The following is a 27,845-nucleotide window of genomic DNA, read 5'->3' on the forward strand; positions in this document are numbered from 1 at the left end:
GTGAGAACTTTCTGATGGGGGGGAGAGTGCATCAGCAAACCTCTGGATAGATTCGAAGAGGTCATCCACCAAAGTAGAGACTGCCGAAGAGCAGGTGTGACTAAGATGCGTTTGGATAGTGGATCGGACGATTGATTCCACTGTGATGCCAGGGTCCACTGGGGGATCCTGAGGTGGAGTCTGGTAAAGGGTGTCACATGTACTGTGGAGGCCATATGGCCCAGGAGCACCATCAGTTGTCTCGCCGGTAGGGTTTGGCGAGTAGACACCGATTGGCTGAGATGAAGAAGAGACTCCATGCGTTTCCGAGGCAGGAATGCTCGGAGTCGGGTGGTGTCCAGGACCGCTCCGATGAAGGGGAGGGACTGGGTGGGTTGTAGATGAGACTTGGAGAAGTTGATCTCGAAGCCCAAATTCTGGAGGAAGTAGGTTGTAGCCAAGGCCGCCGAAGTGACCTCTGGGGCTGACGGGGCCTTGATGAGCCAGTCGTCGAGGTATGGGAATACCTGTAGACCCCTGTCCCGGAGTGCCGCGGCCACTACCACCAGGCACTTTGTGAAGACTCTGGGGGACGAAGATAGGCCGAATGGTAGCACTCGATACTGTAGGTGCAGATTTCCCACCTGAAATCTGAGGAACTTTCGGGAGGCCGGGTGAATGGGGATGTGAGTGTAGGCCTCCTTGAGATCCAGGGAGCATAACCAGTCGTTCTGCTCGAGGAGGGGGTATAGAGAAGCCAAAGTCAACATGCGAAACTTCTCTTTGACCAGGGACTTGTTGAGGGCTCGAAGGTCTAAAATGGGTCGCAGGTCGCCCGTTTTCTTCAGGACGAGGAAGTACCGGGAGTAAAACCCTCGGTTCAATTGGTCTGACGGGACCGGCTCGACAGCCCGAAGCTGAAGTAAGGTTTGGACTTCCTGAAGAAGCAGGGCGGTCTGCGTCGAGCTTGAAGGATACTCTCTTGGAGGATGGTCCGGGGGGACCCGGTGGAATTGAAGAGAGTATCCTTCTCTTATGATGGTGAGGACCCATAGGTCCGTGGTTATGGCCTCCCATCGATGGTAAAAAAGATGGAGGCGGCCCCCTATGGGAGAGGCCGAGGTTATGCTCCCGGGGGGGGCGTCAAAAGGGCTGGGGAGCCTTAGGTACCGCCGGTGGCTGAGGTTTTTGCTGAGACTTCTGGGGAGGTTGTCTCTTCGCAGGCTGTCTCGCAGCAGGCGTTTGTCTGGGCATGTAACGCCGCTGGTAAATCAGGGGTGGCCTGGAAGGTCGAGACTGTTGAGGTTTGGGTTTGGGCCGCAGGATGGATTGAAAGGATTTTTCATGATCCGACAGCTTCTTGGTAACAGTTTCGATAGACTCATCGAACAGGTCAGCTCCAGCACATGGTACGTTGGCGAGTCTGTCCTGTAGGTTGGGATCCATATCGATAGTACGGAGCCATGCCAGGCGACGCATAGCTACCGCGCTTGCGGCGGCGCGTGCCGAGAGTTCGAATGCATCGAAGGAGGATTGCATCAGCTGGAGGCGTAATTGGGAGAGGGAGGCTACCACTTCCTCGAACTCGAATCGAGCTTGGTTGTCTATGAACGGAGTGAACTTGCGGAGCACCGGCAAGAAGAACTCCAGATAGGAAGAGAAAAAGAAGTTGTAGTTTAGCACCCGTGACGCCATCATGGAGTTTTGGTAGAATTTTCTACCAAATTTGTCCATCGTTCTCCCCTCTCGGCCCGGCGGTACAGAGGCGTAGACCTGGGAGGGATGAGAGCGTTTAAGGGAGGACTCGACCAGTAGGGATTGGTGGGAGAGTTGAGGGCCCTCGAACCCTTTATGGTGCACGATGCGGTATCGAGCATCGAGTTTGCTGGGGATCGCCGGTATGGAATACGGCGTTTCGAAGCACTGCATGAAGGTCTGGTCCAGTAATTTATGCAAGGGGAGCCGAAGCGACTCCGTTGGAGGGTTAGGTAAATGCATGGTGTCCAGATACTCTTTGGAGTATCGGGAGCCCGTGTCAAGGGTCACATCCAGGTCCTCCGCCATTTGTCGGAGGAATGATGAGAAGGACAATTGTTCCGCCAGCGTCGGTCTGTGGGACGGGCTGGAGGAGGAGGAGGCCTCCAGGTCCGTGGACATCGGGGAGTGACAAGGAGAATCGGGCACCAGCGTCTCCTCGTACTCCGGGCCCCTCGGGGGGGACACCTCTGATGAGGAGTATCCCCTACGTTGCAGTTTTTTCTGCGGCGACACCTCCGAATGGCGTGAGGAGTGCCAGGATGAGTGTCTCGATCGGTGCCCGTCTCGGTGGCGGGACGGGGATCGGGATCGTCTGTGCATCGCATGGTCTCCCGAGGCCCCCAAGTGGATAGGGCTGGAAGCGGTGGGATCGCAACTGGGTTTGCGATGCGGGTTCTTGCGATGCTACCCAAGTCTGGTAAGGAGTACGGAAGAACTCTTCCTGACTATGCCCAGGGCTTCGAGTATCGATCGGAGGTCTGGTCCCATGTTGGCGCGGAGGCGTAATGGGTTCTAATGGCGGCATATCGGTAATCGAGGTTTGCCGCGTGGGCATCGCCGCCCTCCCCCGTTCGTCCTCGTCGGTTGTCGAGGTCGAACGGTGTGGGGGAGGGGGAGGGGGCGGACCGCCCCTTTGGACCGGTACCGGGAGGTCACCCTGTATGGCAGCGATGAGCCCGGGTCCGATGGTCTGCATGAGCTCAACGAATTGAGCTTCCAGCACGGACCGTAGCGAAGCCGATAAGGAGGGATCCGCACCGAAAGGGGGTCCTCCTGCACGGACATCGCGCTCCTTCGAGGTCGAGTGCTTCTGCTTAGTAGCTTTCGGCACTTTGATGACCATTGGTGGCACTGTGGAAGGAAGAGGTACCTGACCAGAGGAGACCGGGGCAGGCACCGACGTCGAGCTCGTGGATGGTGTCGGGGTGAGCGATGCCGGTTTCACCACACTCGATGCAGGAGTGGTCGATGCCGGTTTCGCCCGAACCGGGGAGGTATCAGATGAAGTGGAGGCTGAGGGATCCTTAGCTGCGTCCATCTTGAACATCGATTCCCACAATAGGCAACGCCGCTTGAAAGAGCGTGCCGTAAGGGTAGAGCAAGGCCCGCACGATTTCGGGATGTGGTCAGGGCCCAAACACTGCAAACAGCGCCGGTGAGGGTCCGTGAGTGAAATCGCGCGTTGGCACTTGCTGCACTTTTTAAACCCGGTGATTGGCCGGGACATAGGCCGGAAAATCTCCGCCGCTAGGTCGAAGCCAGTGGGCCTGAGCCACGTGGCCGGCCCGTTCGACCTGCCGGAGGAAATAATCTTCTTTTTTTTTTTTTTTTTTTTACTGAAAAAGAAAAGTACTGTTAACTGTAATTAAAAGAAAACGAAAACGCGGACAAGGAAGGCAAATTTAACTGAATTCAGCTAGCGCATGAAGAAGTTGAACTTCTCAGCTCCGCGGAAAAGAAAGAACTGAGGAGACACGCCCGGATCTCCGGGTAGGAAGGCATCGGCGCATGCGCGGTGCGGGCATCTAGAAACTTTAAGTTTCTACAAGCAACACGTGCTTGTGAGACGTCCGTACCGGGGCTCTGTCTGATGACATCACCCACTAGTGAGAATACCTGCCTGCTTGTCCTGGGATAACGGTGGCTACCCTCAAAACACAGGATTTTAAACAGAAATGCAGGCTCTATACCAGTTCAGTGGTTACCCCAAAACACAGGATTTTAAACAGAAATGCAGGCTCTATACCAGATCGGTGGCTACCCCCAAAACACAGGATTTTAAACAGAAATGCAGGCTCTATACCAGTTCAGTGGTTACCCCAAAACACAGGATTTTAAACAGAAATGCAGGCTCTATACCAGATCGGTGGTTACCCCAAAACACAGGATTTTAAACAGAAATGCAGGCTCTATACCAGATCGGTGGCTACCCCAAAACACAGGATTTTAAACAGAAATGCAGGCTCTATACCAGATCGGTGGCTACCCCAAAACACAGGATTTTAAACAGAAATGCAGGCTCTATACCAGATCGGTGGCTACCCCAAAACACAGGATTTTAAACAGAAATGCAGGCTCTATACCAGATCGGTGGCTACCCCCAAAACACAGGATTTTAAACAGAAATGCAGGCTCTATACCAGATCAGTGGTTACCCCAAAACACAGGATTTTAAACAGAAATACAGGCTCTATACCATATCGGTGGCTACCCCAAAACACAGGATTTTAAACAGAAATGCAGGCTCTACTATACCAGATCAGTGGCTACCCAAAAACACAGGATTTTAAACAGAAAAGCAGGCTCTACTATACCAGATCAGTGGCTACCCAAAAACAGAGGATTTTAAACAGAAAAGCAGGCTCTACTATACCAGATCAGTGGCTTCCCCAATACACAGGATTTTAAACAGAAAAGCAGGCTCTACTATACCAGATCAGTGGCTACCCCAAAACACAGGATTTTAAACAGAAAAGCAGGCTCTACTATACCAGATCAGTGGCTACCCCAAAACACAGGATTTTAAACAGAAATACAGGCTCTACTATACCAGATCAGTGGCTACCCAAAAACAGAGGATTTTAAACAGAAAAGCAGGCTCTACTATACCAGATCAGTGGCTACCCAAAAACACAGGATTTTAAACAGAAAAGCAGGCTCTACTATACCAGATCAGTGGCTACCCCAAAACACAGGATTTTAAACAGAAATACAGGCTCTACTATACCAGATCAGTGGCTACCCAAAAACAGAGGATTTTAAACAGAAAAGCAGGCTCTACTATACCAGATCAGTGGCTTCCCCAATACACAGGATTTTAAACAGAAAAGCAGGCTCTACTATACCAGATCAGTGGCTTCCCCAATACACAGGATTTTAAACAGAAATACAGGCTCTACTATACCAGATCAGTGGCTACCCAAAAACACAGGATTTTAAACAGAAAAGCAGGCTCTACTATACCAGATCAGTGGCTACCCCAAAACACAGGATTTTAAACAGAAATACAGGCTCTACTATACCAGATCAGTGGCTACCCCAAAACACAGGATTTTAAACAGAAATGCAGGCTCTACAATACCAGATCAGTGGCTACAGCAAAACACAGGATTTTAAACAGAAATACAGGCTCTATACCAGATCAGTGGTTACCCCAAAACACAGGATATTAAACAGAAATGCAGGCTCTATACCAGATCGGTGGCTACCCCAAAACACAGGATATTAAACAGAAATGCAGGCTCTATACCATATCGGTGGCTACCCCAAAACACAGGATTTTAAACAGAAATGCAGGCTCTACTATACCAGATCAGTGGCTACCCCAAAACACAGGATTTTAAACACAAATGCAGGCTCTATACCAGATCGGTGGTTACCCCAAAACACAGGATTTTAAACAGAAATACAGGCTCTATACCAGATCAGTGGTTACCCCAAAACACAGGATTTTAAACAGAAATGCAGGCTCTATACCAGATCGGTGGTTACCCCAAAACACAGGATTTTAAACAGAAATGCAGGCTCTAAACCAGATCAGTGGCTACCCCCAAAACACAGGATATTAAACAGAAATGCAGGCTCTATACCAGATCGGTGGCTACCCCAAAACACAGGATTTTAAACAGAAATGCAGGCTCTATACCAGATCGGTGGTTACCCCAAAACACAGGATATTAAACAGAAATGCAGGCTCTATACCAGATCGGTGGCTACCCCAAAACACAGGATTTTAAACAGAAATGCAGGCTCTATACCAGATCGGTGGTTACCCCAAAACACAGGATATTAAACAGAAATGCAGGCTCTATACCAGTTCAGTGGTTACCCCAAAACACAGGATTTTAAACAGAAATGCAGGCTCTATACCAGTTCAGTGGTTACCCCAAAACACAGGATTTTAAACAGAAATGCAGGCTCTATACCAGATCGGTGGTTACCCCAAAACACAGGATTTTAAACAGAAATGCAGGCTCTATACCAGTTCAGTGGTTACCCCAAAACACAGGATTTTAAACAGAAATGCAGGCTCTATACCAGATCGGTGGTTACCCCAAAACACAGGATTTTAAACAGAAATGCAGGCTCTATACCAGATCGGTGGCTACCCCAAAACACAGGATTTTAAACAGAAATGCAGGCTCTATACCAGATCGGTGGCTACCCCAAAACACAGGATTTTAAACAGAAATGCAGGCTCTATACCAGATCAGATGACAAGATGGCTGGATAGGCTACAGTACATTACATTAGGGATTTTTATTCCGCCATTACCTTGCAGTTCAATGCAGATTACAAATGGTTTGTCCGGATATTAGAAGTGTTTAGGGAGTAGTTTGTACGGCGCGGCGAAGGCAAGTGGCAAAGGCGGTCGCCTTAGCGAGAGCGCCTTTGCGAAGGAAGCCTTGTGAAGGAGCCCAGGCAGCCCAGCAGCAAATCTAATCCAACTTCTAACCTCAATAACTTCTAACTAAAAAAAAAAATTCTATTCTCCCCTTATCACTCTTTCTCTCTCTCTACTTTTTCAGCCAAATGCAAGCCAGGCACCACTCCCAAATCACTGAGGCCACAGGAATGGAGGCTACAGGAACCCAGGGGAGCTACCCAGTTTTCTGCATCGAGTGTCATATGTATGACTACCTCCCCTCCGGGAGGCAGGCATACATATGTAATCGATGTCAGGAACTGGATAGCCTGAAGAAGGAGGTCGGGAGACTGCAGGTTTGAGTACAAGAACTGGAGGGACTGTGCACCATGGAAGAACAGTGTTGGACAACCGTGGACACCGCCAGAGAGAGCCACATCGCAGAAGCGAGAACCAAGGACATCGTGGACAAAATTGGGATGATCCTGGATGGAGCAGAGACGGAAGAGACCGCAGTAATGATCCACATCGGGACGAATGATGTCAGCAGGAGAGACTACAGAAGAGGCACGCTGATAGAACAGTTCAAGATTCTGGGAAGGAAGCTGAAGATGAGGACCCAGAAGATAGCATTCTCAGAGATCCTACCGGTACTGAGGGCAGATGTGAAAAGGCAGGAGGAACTACAATCAATAAATGCGTGGATGAGGAAATGGTGTGAGGAAGAAGGTTTCCACTTCGTGAGGAACTGGACAACGTTCTGGGGCAAGAACAAGCTCTACAGGAGAGATGGACTGCACCTGAGCACAGCGGGAACAAGACTTCTAGCAAGCAACGTCATGAGAGGAATAGAACAGGCTTTAAACTAAAAGGAAGGGGAAAGCCGACAGTCGACCTAGAGTCGACGATTCGGAAGAAGGTATCCCATGAAGATACTAAGGGGAAAAAAGGCTGGGAAGAAGCAAGGGATAAATTACAGGAGTCGACTAACCCAGAAGAGGAGGTTAGAAAGAGTGCAGCAAAAGAGAAGACACCAAGGATCGAAGCACAGGGAAAGGTAGTGAAGACAAGAAAATGCCAGGACCTAAATTGCATATATACTAATGCAAGGAGCCTAAGCAACAAAATGGGGGAACTAGAGGCTTTGGCCAATGCAGAGGACATAGACATCATTGGAATCTCTGAAACATGGTGGAATGAGGAAAGCAAATGGGATACAGCACTGCCGGGGTACAAGCTCTATCGCCAGGACAGGTCAGGACAGAAAGGAGGTGGAATAGCCCTATACATAAAAGAAAGCATACAATCGACAAGAATGGACACAGTGGAGATGACCAACAAGCTGGAATCGCTATGGATTAAAATACCGGATAGGAAAGGACATGAAATAAAGATGGGCCTATACTATCGTCCACCCGGGCAAACCGGAGATATCGACAGAAAAATGGAAACCGAGATGAAGCGAGAATGCAAAAGTGGTTACACAGTTATTATGGGAGACTTCAACTACCCCGGGATAGACTGGAAACTTGGAAGCTCCAGATGCGCTAGAGAGACAGAATTTCTGGAGGCTACACAAGATTGTTTCATGGAGCAGCTTGTTAGAGAACCGACGAGAGGAAATGCCACTCTGGATCTAATCCTAAATGGGTTAATGGGCCCTGCAAAGGAAGTGGAAGTAGTGGGACCGTTGGGAAACAGCGATCATAATATGATCAAGTTCAAAGTTGAAGTAGGAATACCGAAAGGAAAGAGAACCATAGCAACAACTTTCAACTTCAGGAAAGGAAACTATGAAGCAATGAGGGAAATGGTAAGGAAGAAACTTAGGAACACTTCCAAGAAATGGCAAACGGTAGAACATGCCTGGCTTTTTTTCAGGGACACAGTGAGCGAGGCGCAAAATTTGTACATACCCAGATTCAGAAAGGGGAGCAAAAAGAGTCGAACAAAAGACCCGGTATGGCTGACTAAAATAGTGAAGGAAGCGATAGGCAATAAGAAAAATTCATTCAGGAAATGGAAAAAGGACAAAACTGAGGGGAACTGGATGGAGCACAGGAAGTATCAAAAAGAATGTCACCGAGTGGTTCGAAAAGCCAAAAGAGAGTATGAAGAGAAGCTAGCCAGGGAGGCACGAAATTTCAAACCATTCTTCAGATATGTTAAAGGGAAACAGCCAGCTAGGGAGGAGGTGGGACCGCTGGATGATGGAGACAGGAAGGGGGTAGTGAAGGAGGAGAAAGAAGTCGCAGAAAGACTTAACATGTTCTTTTCGTCTGTATTTACGAACGAAGACACAACCAACTTACCGGAACCTGAGCAATTCTTCAATGGAAATGAAGCAGAAAAATTAACATCCATGGAAGTGAGCCTTGAAGATGTGCGCAGGCAGATAGAAAAACTAAAAACTGACAAATCCCCGGGTCCAGACGGAATCCATCCAAGGGTTCTGAAGGAATTAAAGGAGGAGATAGCAGAACTACTGCAGCAAGTTTGCAATCTATCCCTGAAAACAGGTGTGATACCAGAGGATTGGAAGATAGCCAACGTCACGCCCATCTTCAAAAAGGGATCAAGAGGTGACCCGGGAAACTACAGACCTGTGAGTCTGACCTCGGTTCCGGGGAAAATGGCAGAAGCGCTGATAAAAGAAAACATCGATGAACATTTGGAAAGAAATGAACTTCTGATACCAAGCCAACATGGTTTCTGCAGGGGGAGATCGTGCTTAACTAACTTATTGCACTTCTTCGAAGGAATCAACAAACGGACGGATAAAGGAGACCCCATAGACATCGTATACCTAGATTTCCAAAAAGCCTTTGACAAGATGCCTCACGAGCGTCTACTTCGGAAACTGAAGAACCATGGGGTGGACGGAGATGTGCATAGATGGATCAGAAACTGGTTGGCGGGTAGGAAACAGAGGGTAGGGGTGAAGGGCCACTACTCGGACTGGAAGAGGGTCACAAGTGGTGTTCCGCAGGGCTCGGTGCTCGGGCCACTACTATTTAATATATTCATAAATGATCTAGAAATAGGGACGACGTGTGAGATAATAAAATTTGCAGACGACACCAAACTATTCAGTGGAGCTCGGACTAAAGAGGACTGCAAAGAATTACAAAGGGACCTGAATAAACTAGGGGAATGGGCGACGAGATGGCAGATGAAGTTCAACGTTGAGAAATGTAAAGTACTGCATGTGGGAAGCAGAAACCTGAGGTACAACTATACGATGGGAGGGATGTTATTGAATGAGAGTACCCAGGAAAGGGACTTAGGGGTAATGGTGGACATGACAATGAAGCCGACGGCACAGTGCGCAGCGGCCGCTAAGAGAGCGAATAGAATGCTGGGTATAATCAAGAAGGGTATTACAACCAGGACGAGAGAAGTTATTCTGCCGTTGTATCGGGCGATGGTGCGCCCGCATCTGGAATACTGCGTCCAATATTGGTCGCCGTACCTTAAGAAGGATATGGCGATACTCGAGAGGGTTCCGAGGAGAGCGACACGTCTGATAAAAGGGATGGAAAACCTTCCATATGCTGAGAGATTGGAGAAACTGGGTCTCTTTTCCCTGGAGAAGAGGAGACTTAGAGGGGATATGATAGAGACTTATAAGATCATGAAGGGCATAGAGAGAGTAGAGAGGGACAGATTCTTCACACTTTCAAAAAATAAAAGAACAAGAGGGCATCTGGAAAAGTTGAAAGGGGACAGATTCAAAACAAATGCTAGGAAGTTCTTCTTTACCCAACGTGTGGTGGACACCTGGAATGCGCTTCCAGAGAATGTAATAGGGCAGAGTACGGTACTGGGATTTAAGAAAGGATTGGACGGTTTCCTGCTGGAAAAGAGGATAGAGGGGTATAAATAGAGGATTTCTGCACAGGTCCTGGACCTGTTGGGCCGCCGCGTGAGCGGACTGCTGGGCATGATAGACCTCAGGTCTGACCCAGCAGAGGCATTGCTTATGTTCTTATGTTCTAGAACAAGTTAGGGAGCTCGAGAAATTCATTGAGGAGGCCTGCAGGATGGTGGAGGCACAGGACCACCAACACACCAGGAGAGAACCGACAGTTGGACGACAGGAACCACCAGACACCATGGAACTAGGACCTTGCGGAGGACCTGGGCAGGCAGAGGAGGAGGAGATCCATCAGAGCCAGGAGGAAGGACTAGCAGAATGCGCAGATGACACAGACCTGAGACCAGGGGCGGAGACACAGCAGAGCCCAGAGGACGGACAAATGGACTGCACATATGACACAGATCTGAGACCAGAGAGACAGTTGAAGAAGGGGAGATCGGCTATCGTGGTAGGAGACTCAATCCTGAGAGGAGTAGATAGTCATATAGCCGGAGGGAGAGAGGACAGACTGGTAACATGTCTCCCGGGGGCAAGAACAAAGGACATCAACAACAATATCGAGAGGATCCTGGAGGGAGCCGAGACGGAGGAGACAGCAGTAGTGATCCACATCGGAACCAACGACATCAGCAGGAGAAACTTCAACAGGACTACACTAACTGACCAGTTCAGGACCCTGGGGAGGAAACTGAGACTAAGGACAAGGAAGATAGCCTTCTCAGAGATCCTGCCAGTACCGAGAGCGGACACAAAGAGACAGAGCGAACTACAATCAATTAACGTTTGGCTGAGGAGATGGTGCGAGGAGGAGGGTTTCCACTTTGTTAGGAACTGGACTCTTTCTTGGGGAAGAACAAGCTCTACAGAAGAGATGGACTGCACCTTAGCACAGCTGGGACGAGGATGCTGGCACGCAACGTCCAGAACGTCATAGACTTGGTTTTAAACTGAGGAGAAGGGGAAAGCCGATAGTCGACCTGACCTCGACACATCGGACATCAGTACCTGACAAGGATACTGAACTGGGACATTGTAAAGGAGGACTCGGGACTGAGTGTGTATGTGTTGAAAAAGGACCTAAGGACGCATTGCAGGGATCGAGGGCACAAATGGACCTGGTAAGCGGCACCAACACAGAACAACAGGAGCCAGAGGGGCAAAGACATTGTGAAAAAGAGCCCAGGACTGAGTGGGAATTAGGAGAGCAGGAGGTGCAGGGGAAACAGGCAGAGGACGTCACACACACACAACAGGAGGAGGACGAAGCTCAGGGGCTGGCAAACCATGAGGAAAACTGCAGGAGTACCAAAGCACAAGGGAAACAAAAAGAGAGGACAAAAAACTGGGTCTTAAACTGCCTATACACAAATGCTAGGAGCCTGAGGGCCAAAATGGGAGAACTGGAAATCACTGCCAGCAATAAGGACCTAGACATAATTGGAGTCACAGAAACGTGGTGGACCAAGGATAATCAATGGGATGTGGCCATACCAGGGTACAAACTATACAGGAGAGACAGGACACATAAAAAGGGTGGAGGAATAGCGCTGTACATAAAAGACTCCATACCATCAACCAGGATGGAAACAACAGTACGGGCGGATGGCTTGGAATCACTATGGGTTAAGCTACAGGGAGGAGCAGGAGCAGACATTAAATTGGGTCTGTACTACCGCCCACCTGGACAACCGGAAGAAATCGACCAGGAGCTGGAGGCTGAACTGAGGCAGGTATGCAGAAGCGGAAATGTGGTGGTGATGGGGGACTTCAACCATCCTGGGATAGACTGGAGTATTGGGCACTCAAACTGCGCAAGAGAGACCAAATTCATAGAGGTCACGAGGGACTGTTTCATGGAGCAACTGGTCACGGAACCAACATGGGGCGATTCCACTCTTGACCTAATTTTCAACGGACTAGGGGGCCAGCAAAGGAGGTGGCGGTATTACCCCCGCTAGGTAACAGCGATCACAACACGATCCAGTGCAGGCTTGAAATTGGATCATCAAAGGGGAAAAGAACCACAACGACGGCACTCAACTTCAAAAAAGGAAATTATGATGCCATGAGGAAAATAGTGGGAAAGAAACTCAAAGGCAACATAGGGAAGACGGAATCCGTAGAAAAAGCCTGGACCTTACTCAAGGAGACTGTGCACGAAGCGCAAAACATATGCATCCCCAAGTTCAGAAAAGGGTGCAAAAAAATAGAACAAAAAACCCAGTGTGGATAACAAATGCAGTGAAGAAGGCGATAAGCGACAAGAAAGCATCGTTCAGAAAATGGAAAAAAGACCAAAACAGAGGAGAACCAAAAAGTGCACAAAGAACACCAAAAGGAGTGTCACCGAGTGGTTAGAAAAGCAAAAAAAGAATACGAAGAGAGACTGGCAGAGGAAGCAACAAACTTCAAGTCGTTCTTCAGATACGTCAAGGGGAAGCAACCGGCGAGAGAAGAAGTGGGACCATTGGACGATGGAGACAGAAAGGGAGTAGTAAAAGAAGAGAAAGAGATAGCTGACAGGTTAAATGAGTTCTTCACGTCAGTCTTCACGATGGAGAATATAACCAACATTCCGGAACCCGAGGAGATCGTAATAGGAGACCAAGACGATAAGCTGGTAGATTTAGAGGTGAGCCAAGAGGATGTACTCAAGCAGATTGACAGACTAAAGAGCGACAAATCGCCAGGTCCGGACGGCATTCACCCAAGGGTACTCAAGGAACTAAAAGACGAAATAGCGGAGCCACTTCGACAGATATGCAACCTATCCTTAAAAACTGGAGAGATCCCGGAGGATTGGAAAATAGCAAATGTCACGCCCATCTTCAAGAAGGGCGCAAGGGGGGACCCGGGAAACTACAGGCCGGTGAGCCTGACCTCAGTCCTGGGAAAGATGATGGAGGCACTGATTAAAGACAGCATCTGTGAGCACATCGAAAAAAAAGGGCAACTAAAACCGAGTCAACATGGCTTCTGTAAGGGTAGGTCATGCCTCACAAACTTATTGTACTTCTTTGAGGGAGTGAACAGCCAGGTGGATAAAGGGGAATCTATAGACATCATTTACCTTGACTTCCAAAAAGCCTTCGACAAGGTGCCACACGAGAGACTGCTTAAAAAGATATGGAACCACGGGGTACAATGGGAGGTCCATCGATGGATCAAAAACTGGCTGGCAAACAGGAAGCAGAGGGTTGGCGTGAAGGGCCACTACTCAGACTGGAAAGGGGTCACGAGCGGAGTTCCGCAGGGGTCGGTGCTGGGACCGCTCCTGTTCAATATCTACATAAACGACCTAGAGGCGGGAACCAAGTGTGAAGTCATTAAATTTGTAGATGACACCAAACTATACAGCAGGGCTCAAACCAGGGAAGACTGTGAAGATCTCCAAAAGGATCTAACGCAGCTGGAAAAGTGGGCCGAAAAATGGCAGATGAGCTTCAACGTGGGGAAATGCAAGGTCATGCACGTGGGGAAAAAGAACCCGATGTTCACATACAAAATGGGGGGAACACCACTAGGGGTCAGTAACCTGGAGAGAGACCTGGGAGTGATGGTAGACGCATCACTAAAGGCATCGGCGCAATGCGCCACAGCCTCTAGGAAAGCAAACAGAATGTTGGGTATCATTAAGAAGGGTATTACGACCAGGACGAAGGAAGTCATCATGCCGTTGTATCGTGCAATGGTACGGCCGCATCTGGAGTACTGTGTCCAGTACTGGTCACCGTACCTCAAGAAAGACATGGCGGTACTTGAGGGAGTACAAAGAAGAGCAACTAAACTGATAAAGGGAATGGAAAATCTCCCATATACCGACAGATTGAAGCAGTTGGGACTTTTCTCCCTGGAGAAGCGAAGACTTAGAGGAGACATGATAGAAACCTTCAAGATCCTGAAGGGCATAGAAAAAGTAGACAGGGACAGATTTTTCAAATTAAGGGGCACCACGAGCACAAGGGGGCACTCGGAGAAATTGAAAGGGGACAGGTTTAGAACAAACGCTAGGAAGTTCTTTTTCACTCAGAGGGTGGTGGATACATGGAACGCGCTTCCAGAGGCTGTTGTAGACAAGAAAACATTAAATGGTTTCAAAGAAGGTTTGGATAGATTCCTAGAAGAAAAAGGGATTGAGGGGTATAGATAGGTATAGACCATTGCTCAGGCAATGGGCCTGATAGGCCGCCGCGGGAGCGGACCGCTGGGCAGGATGGACCTATGGTCTGCCTCAGCGGAGGCAACTTCTTATGTTCTTATGTTAAGGATTACATCTGAGTTGTCATGATATTAGAAGTTCATATGTTGTAGTTGCAGGTGATGCCGGTGTTAGTTCGGTTTTGTAGTCTGTGGTCATGGTCAATGGGTTGTAGAGTTGTGGGTCGAGTTTTGCAGCTTGAGTGGCTAGGAGGTTGTCGTACAGTTTTTTTCTTTTGACGTTTTTGGTTGGAGGGTGTGTGAATGGTTCGTGTGTTCTCCTATGTCTGGTTGAGGTGGATTGAACTAGTCAATTGTTCCAATAGGCTGGGCTATCTCCGTTTATTGCTTTAAATAGTAGGCATTAAAATTTGAAGTGTATTCTCGCTTGTTTTGGGAGCCAATGTGAGTCGTGGTATGCGGTAGGCGAACTTCTATGGTCTATGTCCCAGAAATGTCAAAGAAAAACAATTTAATCATGAATTGATGATGAGTGCGGCTGTTGGGCAGACTGGATGTATGGTTCGGGTCTTTATCTGCTGCCATTTATTATGTTACCACTTTGTAGGATGCTTGGACCCTGAGATTTCAACTGAATTACCCTCGCATATGAAAGTTAGGTAAAATAAAGCAACACCAAAAAAATCCAAACTAAATGTAGTGTGTAGAGTGGGGAGAAAGGTGTAGGGGGATCAGAAGCATTAAAAAGCATGTCAGATATCAACTAGGTGCTTTACCATCTAGATGAATTATTCAGAAGTTATTAGGAGGAAGACAATGAATAGGAATACCTTACAAGATCATTATTTCTCTGAAGCAAAACTAAAATATAATACTGGAGTCATTTACTGAAGCACATGAAAATGCATCCAATTTTGGAGATAGGACTACAGGTTCCACCAGTTGGTCCTCTCATTACAGCAACAGACCAATGACTCCTTTTGTTGGTACTTACATGTGCAATATCTTCCTTGGTGCCAATAACTCGGTCCTGCGAGTGTTTGCTGAATTCCACGTAATGATCATCCGTGAAGGAATGCCTATGGAATCAAGGAACCAAAGCATCCTGTAAGCACTATTTTTGGCAAACGCTCATCATTTTCATTCTTTACAAATGGTTCAGAATGGTAATACTTTCCTATTTCTTAGGAGCCATTCAGGGCTCATTTTACAAAGGTGCGTTAGGGCCATAGCGCGCATTAGTCGTTACCGCCTCCTCTTTGAGCAGGCGGTAGTTTTTCGGGTAGCGCGTTAATCCGGTGCGTGCGCTAAAAACGCTAGCGTACCTTTGTAAAAGGAGCCCTTAGTCTCAAATTCCTAATTTATTTATTTAAAACATTTCTAATCCGCCTTTGTCCAAGGCAGCTCAAATATCACATACACAATTCAAGTCTGAACATCTTAAAAAGCCACATACATCGGAAAAAAACATAAGATTATATCATCTGAACCTATAGATTACCTCTCAGCCATTCATCTACTACCATTACGTCACAATAAAGCAAAACAGATCTAATTACCTGCAATAGAAGATGACATTCGGAAGACCTTCAAAGCACAGTTACTTACTGTAACAGGTGTTTTCCAGCGACAGCAGGCAGATATTCTCACTGATGGGTGACGTCACCGACGGATCCCCGGTACAGACCCTTCAAGAACTTGAAAAAAGTTCTCAGCGCCCGCACCACACATGCGCGACTGCCTTCCTGCCCGACATAGGCGCGCGGTCCCTCAGTTAAGATAAGACAGCTAAGAAGCCAACCCGGGGAGGTGGGTGGGTTGTGAGAATATCTATCTGCTGTCCCTGGATAACACCTGTTACGGTAAGTAACTGTGCTTTATCCCAGGACAGGCAGGCAGCCTATTCTCACTGATGGGTGACCTCCAAGCTAACAGAGATGGGATGGTGGGAGAGTTCGCCAAAGAAAATACAATTGGAAAACATAATGGCCGAAGTGTCCATCCCGTCTGGAGAAAAAGACCAGACAATAGTGAGAAGTGAAGGAATGAACTGAGGACCAGGTGGTAGCTGTACAAAGTTTCTCAGTAATGAAACTATAAGGAAACCAACAAAAGCTGCCAGAACTCGAATTTAGGGACTCAGACACGATATAAAGGAGAGCGAGAGGGAGGCAATCAGTCCAGTGAAAATCGTTCCCATGAATATAGGATATCCAAACTGAGTTGAATCAAAAGGAAAAATTTGGATAAAATCATTGAGGCTCCGACCTGAGTAACAAGGAGGACAAAAAACCGCTTATAGGACAAAACATATAAAACCAGGATCCTCGTAGGGAAAAACGAAGTGCAGGAAACAACACAGACAGAAGAACTGGCTGAGCAAAATGAAAATATTAGACGGTACTGTGGACATGAACATAGAATCACCTTGGCTTGATGAAAGATTGATAAGGATATAGCTGCTAGCAGGGCATGAACCCTCACTGATTCCCCTGGAAGAGGTGAGACACATAAGGAAAAACCATTTTCCAAGTAAGAAACTCAAGTGGAGCTAACGCCATTGTTACAAACGGTAGCGTCAACAACCAGGAAAGAACCACAGGAAAAATCCAGAGGACAGAAGAAGGAATCAGGTGTGGTTACACATATGAAAAAACCGCTGTCATGATCCTGGGAACCAAAGGCCGATGGCCCAACAGTGCTAAAATGACCAAAGGATGTCGGTGAAGACAAATTCTACTACAAAACAACCGCATGGAGGAAGATTGGGCAGGAAAAACCAGCCCGGGACAAGAGCCATGTAGAGGGGAGAAAAGAAAATGACGATCCATAAGGCCCCACAAGGCCAAACCAACAATGGGAAAGAAAAAAAAAATCAAATTTAGAGGGGAGGTTTTTTGTAATTTTTTTTTCTAGAAGGAACTTATAAAAGAAGAGACTGACAAAAAGTCAGGAAACTGCAAGAGCATTAAGGCAGTTTCTATTTTAAACGAAATATGTAACTTTTAATTTTTCCATCCCAACTACTTGTTTGTTTTAGTCAAATGTTTATTGTTAATTTGTGAAACTCTTTTACCTTATTATATATTGTAATGTACATCGCTTAGTGATTTCAATAGGCGATAAATCAAATTCTGTTAATAAACTTGATAAACTTGATAAACTTGAAATGAAAAATTTTTCAACAGCTGTTGAAACGCGACTTCTTAGCTCTGCGGAAACTAAGAAACTGAGGGACCGTGTGCCTACGTTGGGGGCGCCGAGAAATTTTTTCAAGTTCTTGAAGTGTCCGTACCGGGGCTCCGTCAGTGACATCACCCATCAGTGAGAATGTGCTGCCTGCTTGTCCTGGGATAACTTTGTAGTTATTTATTTACCCAATGGTTAATAAAAAAAAATAAAACCTTTTCAATTTATTAAAGTGCATTCTTGTATCTTTTTTGCAGAAATTAGAATTACACTGCCTGTATTATCCTGTTCTCCTTCAGCGCTGCTGTAATTTACTAAGATACTTGTAGATACTGTGAATTTCATTGCACTCTTCAAGGCAGATAAAGACCTATTTGGTCTATCCATTTTGCACAAATATAGATAAACCCACTTCCGAGTGGACCCTATAAAGAAGGGGGCAGCCCATACATATCTGATGTTAAAATTAAAAGGGTCAATATCTTAATCCTTATTTCCACCTCTTACCTTGATGTTATGCAAAAATCTTACTGTTGCTGATTTACTTTATAGTTATATTTCAATAAAACGGTGTCACAGTAAGTTTTGTCACTTATCTTTATTATGCATTACAAGTCAGCCCGACAGGACCTTTTTCGCCATTTAATGGCTTTATCAAGGATTCAATAGGAGCTATTTTCAAGCGTCCATTCTCTCTTTAGGGCTAAACAGTAAGATTTTTGCATAACATCAAGGAAGAGGTGGCAATAAGGATTATGATATTAACCCTTTTAATTTTAACACCAGATATGTATGGGCTGTCCCCTTCTTTATAGAGTCCACTCGGAAGTGGGTTTATCTATATTTGTGGAAGGTTCATTTAACCTCACTTCATCATCTCCATCCATTTTGCCCTACTCCAGCCCTTTCGAATCTCTCCAGCAACAATCAGTGCACAGACTTCGATCATGGCTGGACAGATTCAGCTTCAAAAGTTGGAGAACAAGGCCAGTGCCAGACAAACTTCCATAGTCTGTGCCCTGATCATGGCTGGAGAGATAGACCAGTGCGAGGCAGACTTCTATGGTCTGTGCCAATTCTGGTCGCCGTACCTTAAGAAGGATATGGCGATACTCGAGAGGATTCAGAGAGAGCGACGCGACTGATAAAGGGTATGGAAAACCTAACATATGCCGAAAGATTGGAGAAATTGGGCTTCTTTTCCTTGGAAAGGCGGAGGCTTAGAGGGGACATGACATAGACTTACAAGATCATGAAGGGCATGGAGAAAGTGGATAGGGATAGATTTTTCAAAATTTCTAAAAATGCAAGAACGAAGGGGCATTTGGAAAAGTTAAGAAGGGACAGATTCAGAATCAATACTAGGAAGTTCTTCTTCACCCAGAAGATGGTGGACACCTGGAATGCACTTCCAGAGGGTGTGATACGACAGAGTACGCTACAGGGTTTTAAGAAGGGTTTGGATGAATTCCTGAAGGATAAGGGGATTGAAGGGTATAGATAGAGGATTGGATGATTTCCTGAAGGAAAAGGGGATTGAGGGGTACTGATAGAGAATTACTATGCAGGTCCTTGACCTGATGGGCCACCGCGCGAGCGGACTGCTGGGAGGAATGGAACTCTGGTCTGACCCAGCAGAGGCACTGCTTATGACCTTATGTGCCCTGATTATATGGCTGGAGAGATTTGGAAGGCCTTGAGTGGGGATTCAATGATAGCTTCAGTAGTTGGAGAACAAGGCTAGAGCCAGGCAGACTTCTAGTCTGTGTCCTCAAAATGGCAAAGACAAATCAAGATCAATTATACATATGTATATCACATCATATTTATGCTATGAGATTATCTTGTTGGACAAAATGAATGGACCATACGATTCTTTATCTGCTATCATCTATTCTACGGTTGTTGACTGAGATTTAAGAAAACTAAAAAAGCTTTTCTGATTATGCATGAAATTTTCCACATGTATACCCCCTTATGAAATCATCCCAGTCTTATATATTAGCTAATTTTGATGAGCTTTGTGGATGAGCTTTGGAGAACAACTTTTAAGAATTAAGCAACTTTTTCTTCCTTTGAAGACAGGGCAGAATAATTCTAGCACCTGAATAATGTCTTCATATAGACTTGTAAACCCTGTTAGAACATGCTCTCAACTACTCAACTAGCCAATCATCAAAGCAGGGAAAACAAATGAAGTCACAGTATGCATAGAAGTACTGTGACTATCAAAAATTATTAATACAAATAATACAGATGCTAGGCAAACAAGCTAGATGCCTGTCAGAACATGTCACCAACAGGGTTTTGAAATGGGGACCACTCAGAAGGCAAGATAAGCCTTAGTGCTGGACTTCCTAGCAATATGAGGGAAGCTGAAGCAGAAGAGGAAAATACTTTGCTGAATAGTCTTTATACATAGAAACAAGATGGCAGATAAAGGCCAAATGGGAATCAAAGTCTGTCCATCCACAGCATCCACTATCTTAACCTCTCCCTAAGAAATCCCACATGCCTGTCCCAGTCCCATGCTTTCTTGAATTCAGACACAGTGTCTCCACTACCTCTACTGTGAGACTATTCCACACATCCACCATTTCTGTAAAAATGTATTTCCTTAGATTAGTCCTGAACCTATCACCTCCTAACTTTATCCTATGCCCTCTCTTTCCAGAACTTTCTTTCACATGAGACTCGCCTAATACGCATTTATACCACACAGGTATTTAAACATCTAACATATCTCCCCTGTCTCCAAAGTATACATATTGAGATCTTTAACTCTGTCCTCATATGCCTTATGATGAAGACCACTGACCATTTTGGTACCCTTCCTCTGAACTGACTCCATCGGCTTATATATTTTTGAAGGTGTGGCCTCCAGAATTCTACACTGTATTCTAAATGAGGTCTCACAAGAGTCTTATACAAGGGGCATCAACATACACCCCTTTTTCCTACTAGCCATTCCTCTCCCTATGAACCCTGGCATCCTTCTAGCTTTCGCCGCTGACTTTTCAACCTATTTGGCCACCTTAAGATCATTACATACTATCACACCCAAGACCCTCTCTCCTCTTTCATGCACAAAAGTTCTTCACCCCCTAAACTTGTACCATTCCCTTGGGTTTTTGCAGCCCAAGTGCACGACCTCACATTTCTTAGCATTAAATCTTAGCTGACAAATTTCAGACCATTCTTCAAGCTTCGCTAGGTCCTTCCTCATGTTATTCACACCATCAAGAGTGTCTAATCTACTGAAGATTTTGGTATCATCCGCAAAGAGATCTTACCTGACAGCCCTTCAGCAATATTGTTTTCAAAAATGTTAAAAAGAACAAGCCCAAGAATCAAACCTTTGATGCACTCCACTGATAACATACCTTTCCTCAGAGCGATCTGCATTGACCACTACCCTCTGTTGCCTTTCACTCAACCAGTTCCTGACCCGGCACTCATTTTATTTGATGCCTGTATGGAACAGTGTCAAAGGCTTTGCTAAAATTTAAACACACCACATCTAACGCACTCCCTCTATCCAATTCTCTGGTCACCCAGTGAAAGAAATTGATCAGATTTGTCTGAAAAGACCTGCCTCTAGTGAATCCTTGTTGCCTCGGGTCCTATAATCCACTGGATTCCAGAAACATCACTATTCTCTGTTTTAAAAGCGTTTCCATTAATTTACTTATCACAGAAGTCAGACTTACTGACTTGTAGTTCCCTACTTCTTCCTTACTTCCACTTTTGTGGAGAGGGACCACATCCACCCTTCTCCAGTCCTCCGGTACTACTACCAGCTCTAAAGAAACATTGAAAGGGTCAGCCAGCGGAGCTGCCGAACTTACCAAAGTTCCTTCAGTACCCTCGGATGTACACCATCCAGATCCAACGCTTTGTCCACCTTTAGTTTACTAGCGCCTCACGAACACAATCCTCTGAAAACCAATCAGGGTCTACCACACCTTCATCCCTATTTGCGTTTGTTTTCTGCAGTCCTGCTCCCGGTGTTTAGCTGTGAACACTGAACAGAAATACTTGTTAAGCATTTCAGCCTTATCTTTATCAGCTTCTACATATTTCTCCCCTTCACCTTTGAGTCTCACAATGCAACTTTTGTACTTCTTCCTATCACTAATATAAATAAAAAAATGTTGTCTCCCTGTTTTACCATGTCAGCTATTTATTCTTCCATTTGCTCCTTTGGTTTCCTGACTACTCAACCGGCCTCTCTAATTTTTAAGATATTTTGCCTGTCTTCCTTTCTGTGATCTTTGGTAGTTTATGAAAACTAACCAATACTACTTTTGTGAACCAAAGTGGCCTTCTTTTCCTCTTACTTTTACTTACTTTCCTTACAAAATGCCACAGTATAGCCACATTTCTGTATATTGGGCCTAGTCAAAACTTGATTAAAAAGGGATAATGTGATTCAGGAAGCTGCTTCCAGAAATCTATGCAACCCACTTGCTACTAAGTCTTCTGTTACACTTCTCTATCTTGCATAGTAACATAGTAGATGACTGCAGATAAAGACCCGAATGGTCTATCCAGTCTGCCCAACCTGATTCAATTTCATTTTTTTTTTTCCTTCTTAGCTATTTCTGGGAAAGAATCCAAAGCTCTACCCGGTACTGAGCTTGGGTTCCAACTGCTGAAGTCTCTGTTAAAACTCACTCCAGCCCATCCACACCCTCCCAGCCACTGAAGCCCTCCCCAGTCCATCCTCAACCAAAAGGCCATATACAGACACATACCGTGCAAGTCTGCCCAGTACTGGCCTTAGTTCTTTAATATTTACTATTATTTTTTGATTCTAGATCCTCTGTGCTCATCCTACGCTTTTTTGAACTCCGTCACCATTTTCCTCTCCACCACCTTTCTCGGGAGCGCATTCCAGGCATCCACCATCCTCTCCGTAAAGAAGAATTTCCTTATATTGCTCTCGAGTCTACCATCCCTCAACCTCAAATTATGTCCTCTGGTTTTACCATTTTCCTTTCTCTGGAAAAGATTTTGTTCTACGTTAATACCCTTCAAGTATTTGAACGTCTGAATCATATGTCCCCTGTCCCTCCTTTCTTCTAGGGTATACATATTCAGGGCTTCCTGTCTCTCCTCACACATCTTCTGGCGCAAACCTCCTATCATTTTCATCATTTGCCATTGAATTTTTGCTACCATTCCTACTCCAGACTTCCCATTACTTGTTTCAGTGCATATTACTGTTCCTAGCATCATCTACCAGTGTTCTACAAGTTGCTCCAATCCACATCTTGTTACTTGTGATGCATTAGTCCATGCAGAGGTCACCCAGAGCTTGATACTGTCTACACATTCATAATCTAGATTCATAGACCTACTGTATACCTCGATTTTGCTATCACAGATAAACGAGACTCTTTTGTTATCATATGTGCTTTGTGCAGGTCCTGGATCATTCAGTGTCAGGGTAGTTATAGCAGACTTATATTTGGTGAAAAAAAGCACACCCAGTAATTAGAGTAGATGGAGCTTGACAGCACCAAACAATACAAAATTGCTTATCAGTAGCCTATTGCTAAAATTGTTTGTAGCACCTAAAGATTGGAGGGTGGCTAATGTTACCCTGATTTTTTTACTCAACCTTGAAACATTCTCAATGGGCATCTACAAACTAATAGGTGAGGCCGAGCTACATTGTAAACCTTTTGAAGAAACCACTTCATCTTGGCACTCAGGATTAAAAACCCTTTATGAGAGCCTGGCAGATGTCAAAAGAATAAAATTAACCCTGATAAATCCTCATCTCCATGGTTTACCGACAGTCTCAGAACCCAAAAAAGATAACTGAAGAAAGCAGAAAAAAATTGTGTAAAAGAAAAAGATGACAAAATATTCTAGAAAAAAATTGTTGGATGGTTATAAGCCGGTTACCCAAAATGCAAAGTCCTACTACTCCCAACTACTACTGAAAACCCCCAATAGATAAAGAAGCATCTTTATGCTGACAAAGAACCTACTTAAGGCTTCCCAAGGAAATAATCAAAACCTACAAACAGACAGCGAAACCTTCTCTTCTTTTTTTCAAGAGAAAATAGACCAAATATGTTCAAACCTTGATTCCAAGGTTAAAACAATAGCAAACTCCCATAATGATCCCTCTCTAAATAGAAAATCCAGGACTGAAACCCTAAGCCACTTTGAGACCATTTCATATAACGACCTTACAAAGATAGTGGACATGTTACGGCCTTCTGGCTCTATTCTAGATCCTTGCCCATCCAGCCTCTTTATGTAGGTAAAAGATGTCTTTAAAATCAATTTTACTTCTTATCAATATCTCCCTACAATCAAGTATAATACCCAAGAGCTGGAAGTCTGATGTGGTTTGACGTAGCTTGAAAAAAACAACCCCCTCTCCAAAAAACCAAACAAACCTACATTGGATCTCAACATACTGAGCAAATTTAGGCCTATATCCTATCTTCCATTTATATCTAAAATCCTAGAAAAGGCAGCATTTAATACAACTTCAGGACTTTATTGACATAAGAAGCTCTTTCCACCTTCCAATCAGGATTCAGGAAATTCCACAGCATGGAAACTTGTCCTAGAAGATATCACTGATGACTGCTGGAATCTACTAGACCAGTGTTCATCAACCTTTTGACACCTATGGACCGGCGGAAATAAAATAATTATTTTGTGGACCAGCAGTTGAAGAACACTGGGCTAAATCGTGCCCATCTCCGCCCCAGACCCCGTCCCCATAATAGTATTAATTGTAACACCATTCATTTTTCATATATACACACAAACACAATATAATCGTATTAACAACACGTAATGGTTAACCACAAAATTAAACTACACAAAGCACACTGTATGCATTTCAACATTCATTCCTACCAGAAAACAGATAACCCCATGCAAATGCAGGATCAAAAACTAAAAGAACTAATATATACAAACAAACCCTAAGATGCAAGACTCTGCATGCAGTACAACCCCAGAGGAAAAGAAACAAATGCATTTCTTCCTGAAAAGACAGAAGATGTAAATCAATCACTAAATAAAAAATAAAAGCATTCCCCCTACCGTTGTTGTTTCTCACCCTCACCTTCTGGCCTGCCCCCCAGTGTTATCTTCGGAACGGTCCATGGTGTGATCAACGAGGCGTCTTCGGGCCGGCTCCCTAAGTGCTGCATTGCATAAAGCTGTGGGCAACTGCATCCCGCGCCTCATCTGGAAGCCTTCCCTCTGACATTGCGACATCAGAGAGAAGGCTTCTGGTTCAGGCGAGGACGCACGTAGGAGCCTTTTCCCACGGCTTGGTGCACTGCAGCACTCAGGGAGCCGGCCCGTAAATGCTGGGTTAATCGCACTATGGAGCAGCAGCTGAAGAACACTATCTTCTGCCCGATGGATGTGCTGGCCCTGTGGACAAGCAGAAAATTTCTGCGGACCAGCACCGGTCCATGGTCCGGCGGTTGAAGAACACTGTACTAGACAAAGGGAATGACATGCTATTGGTCCTATTGGATTTAAGTGCTGCCTTCTACACCATAGACATCACTCTAAAATATCAAATTTGAATTTACTCCTTCGTGGACATTCAATTATATCTTCCATTAGGTTCAAACTGAAATCAAAAGCTGGATGACCATTAACAAACTACAATTAAATGCCTCCAAAACTAAACTCCTCTGGATACATAGGGAAAATTGCACCTACACTTGCTCTCTCTTTCCTAGGTGTCCATTATCCTAGTAGCCAAAGACCAAGTACGCAGTTTGGGAATACTACTTGACTCTGATCTATTGCTAACAACTCATGTTTCACAGATGGTGTTAACTTCCTTCTACAACATGTGCCAACTGTGGAAAGTTCCCAGTTTGTCAGCTGTGTGGAGCTAGATGGGAGGTCGCCGGTGTGTGAACATTTGCAGTTGCTGCGGTGCCTAGGAATAGCCCGTATGATCTTCAACTACACTTTTTCCCAGCTAAGTACTTGGCTTTTTTGTTTTTTGTGCTTTTGCTTTTGTGTGTTTTTTTGTTTAACTTTGTGGCACATTGCTTTGTGACTGTACACTGTGTACAATACTCTGTAGAATAGTCGAGTGAGGGTTCAGGTTTTTCTCAAAGTTTATGCCTGAGTTTTTTTTTTACTGAACCTTCCTCCCGACTTGCAAGAGGAGTCTGTGATTAATGACCTGTAGCCTTGCTGCCTTGAAGTATTTGGCATGGAATTGCTTTTCCAGCCTATGTGTCTGAGGCTCGTTTTGATTAAGCATTTTGAAAAGGCAGACAGATCACAACATAGTGATATATTTTTGGCAAAGGACTACATACTGGATAATTATAACCCAGTCATGATTCCTTATGACCCTTTCATCATAGCCTCTACATTTAGAACCTTATTTTCCATACTAAAGGCATTAGTATATACTGCTTTCCAGATGTTGTCCCTTTTTACCCCCATTTGTGTTGAGGTATTTCATTCTTCATTTACCTGAGGGCTTATACCTACCTGGGGGCTTTGATCACCCAGCCCCGATTCTAGTTTAAAGCAGTAGGTTAGCCAGTCTGATGCTAAAGACACTTCTTCCTTTTGATAGACATCATCTCTGTCTAGCAGCCCTTGGAAAATCATCCCATGGTCCAGGAATTAAAAAAACAAACACTCTCCTCATCATATACATCATCATCTCTGGGATGCAAGCTTCTCTGCCTTGGCCTTTACCCTTGACAAGGATTGACAAGAATACCAACTGTACAACCTGTCTGCTTCACCATTTCTCTCAGAGCTACGAAGTTCATTTTGGCACATTCAGAGGGGTACCTAGACATATCATTCATGGCAACATGGGTGAGCAGCATTGGATAATAGTCATTAGGCTTGATGAGTCTCAGCAGGCTCTCCATAACATCTCCTGGCACACAGCACATCCCCAGGACTTTATGTCTAGTGTGGAGATGGTTGATTCTGTACCCCTCAGAGGGAATCACCAACCACTACTACCTATCGCCTCCTAGTGGACAGTGACCCTCATTTCCCTGGGATGCTCTCACCTTCTCCACTTCCAGGGCTGCATGCCAGTTTTTCAGTTCAAGAGTAGGTGGACTCATGGTATTGACCCTGCAAGGTCTCATGATCTGAGTCCACTTGTCCTCTTTCAACACAGCTGCTTCTTCCCCACTGCTGGAAATCTTTGATGCCTCATGAAGCATTTCATTAATGTATTTCTCATTTTTGCAGATACTTCTCAGCCTTGCTACTTTCTCTCAGTTCTCTGACTTTTCTTGAGGGACTGAAGCTGAAGACATCTTGCAAATGGATCACATTTTCAGTCTGACAGAGACAGAAGCTATAACTAGAGTAAAAGCTTTGGCATTCTTTTCTAAAACTTACCATTTCAAATGTTAAAAACAATTTACAATTACTCAAAAACTCAAATGTTTTAAAATATATGATTATACAGCATATAACCAAGACTGAAAGTCATTATAATGTGATCCAGCTATGATATTTCACCTTGTGACCTAGCTCCATTACCCTCTTCCATGTCTCAGCACAATGGAACAGGATTAAATACACTTTCTCCTCTCCCTCACCTGCTTAACATCTGGAAATAGTGGAACAAAATGGGAAATTAAGCAGGATAATTCATAAGGTATCTTCTGCAAGAACAAGTTAGTTGATGCAAGCAAGTCAGCAGCTAAAAGACTTATGTTTGACTCTTGACTAAATGCAAAATTTTGATAAAGCAAAGTCTAAGTGATGTATAAATGAGTAGAGTAGTCTCTAATATATATAAAACCATGAAAAGAACTCCATCGAGAGAGAGAGGATAGACAGACATTCGCACCAGAACCTCTCTCTCTCAACCCCTCCCCCCCCCAACAACAATATAGTAAGAAAACCATGTGGAGTAGTATGCTTAGTGTAATCAGGGTAAACAAACAGCACAAAGGATATATACCCCAAGTTTATAATAAATTAATTATAACTGGATAACCACCTGCCATAACTGTTGCTGTAACTAGGCTCCCAAGAGTCCTACGGAGTGTTGAAATTTACTTACTTCATATCAAAAACAGATTTCATGCCCCAGAGCGCAGAAAGAGGCTGGCTCCATGTTGCAGAGGTCAACAATAATGAACCATCCTGTAAAGAGGAAAAAAAAAAAAAAAGAAGGTGATGAAGAAAATAACATGGCATTACAGTATTTTAGTAAATTTAGTCCCAATGTGT

At 45.1% G+C, this 27,845-nt stretch overlaps 1 protein-coding gene across 1 annotated transcript in view; it reads right to left on the reverse strand.

Annotated features, from left to right (window-relative positions):
* Positions 1-27,845, reverse strand: part of DCAF1 (DDB1 and CUL4 associated factor 1) — a 237,396-nt gene that overhangs the window by 46,250 nt on the left and 163,301 nt on the right. The window contains exons 16-17 of the mRNA XM_033926631.1: positions 27,676-27,758; positions 15,415-15,499 (exon numbers count right to left, since the gene is read on the reverse strand). Coding sequence (XP_033782522.1) covers positions 15,415-15,499; positions 27,676-27,758 — 168 coding nt within the window. The remainder of the gene's footprint in view (positions 1-15,414; positions 15,500-27,675; positions 27,759-27,845) is intronic.

This window comes from Geotrypetes seraphini, chromosome 17 (assembly GCF_902459505.1).
Source record: "Geotrypetes seraphini chromosome 17, aGeoSer1.1, whole genome shotgun sequence".
Classification (NCBI taxonomy): Eukaryota; Metazoa; Chordata; class Amphibia; order Gymnophiona; family Dermophiidae; genus Geotrypetes; species Geotrypetes seraphini.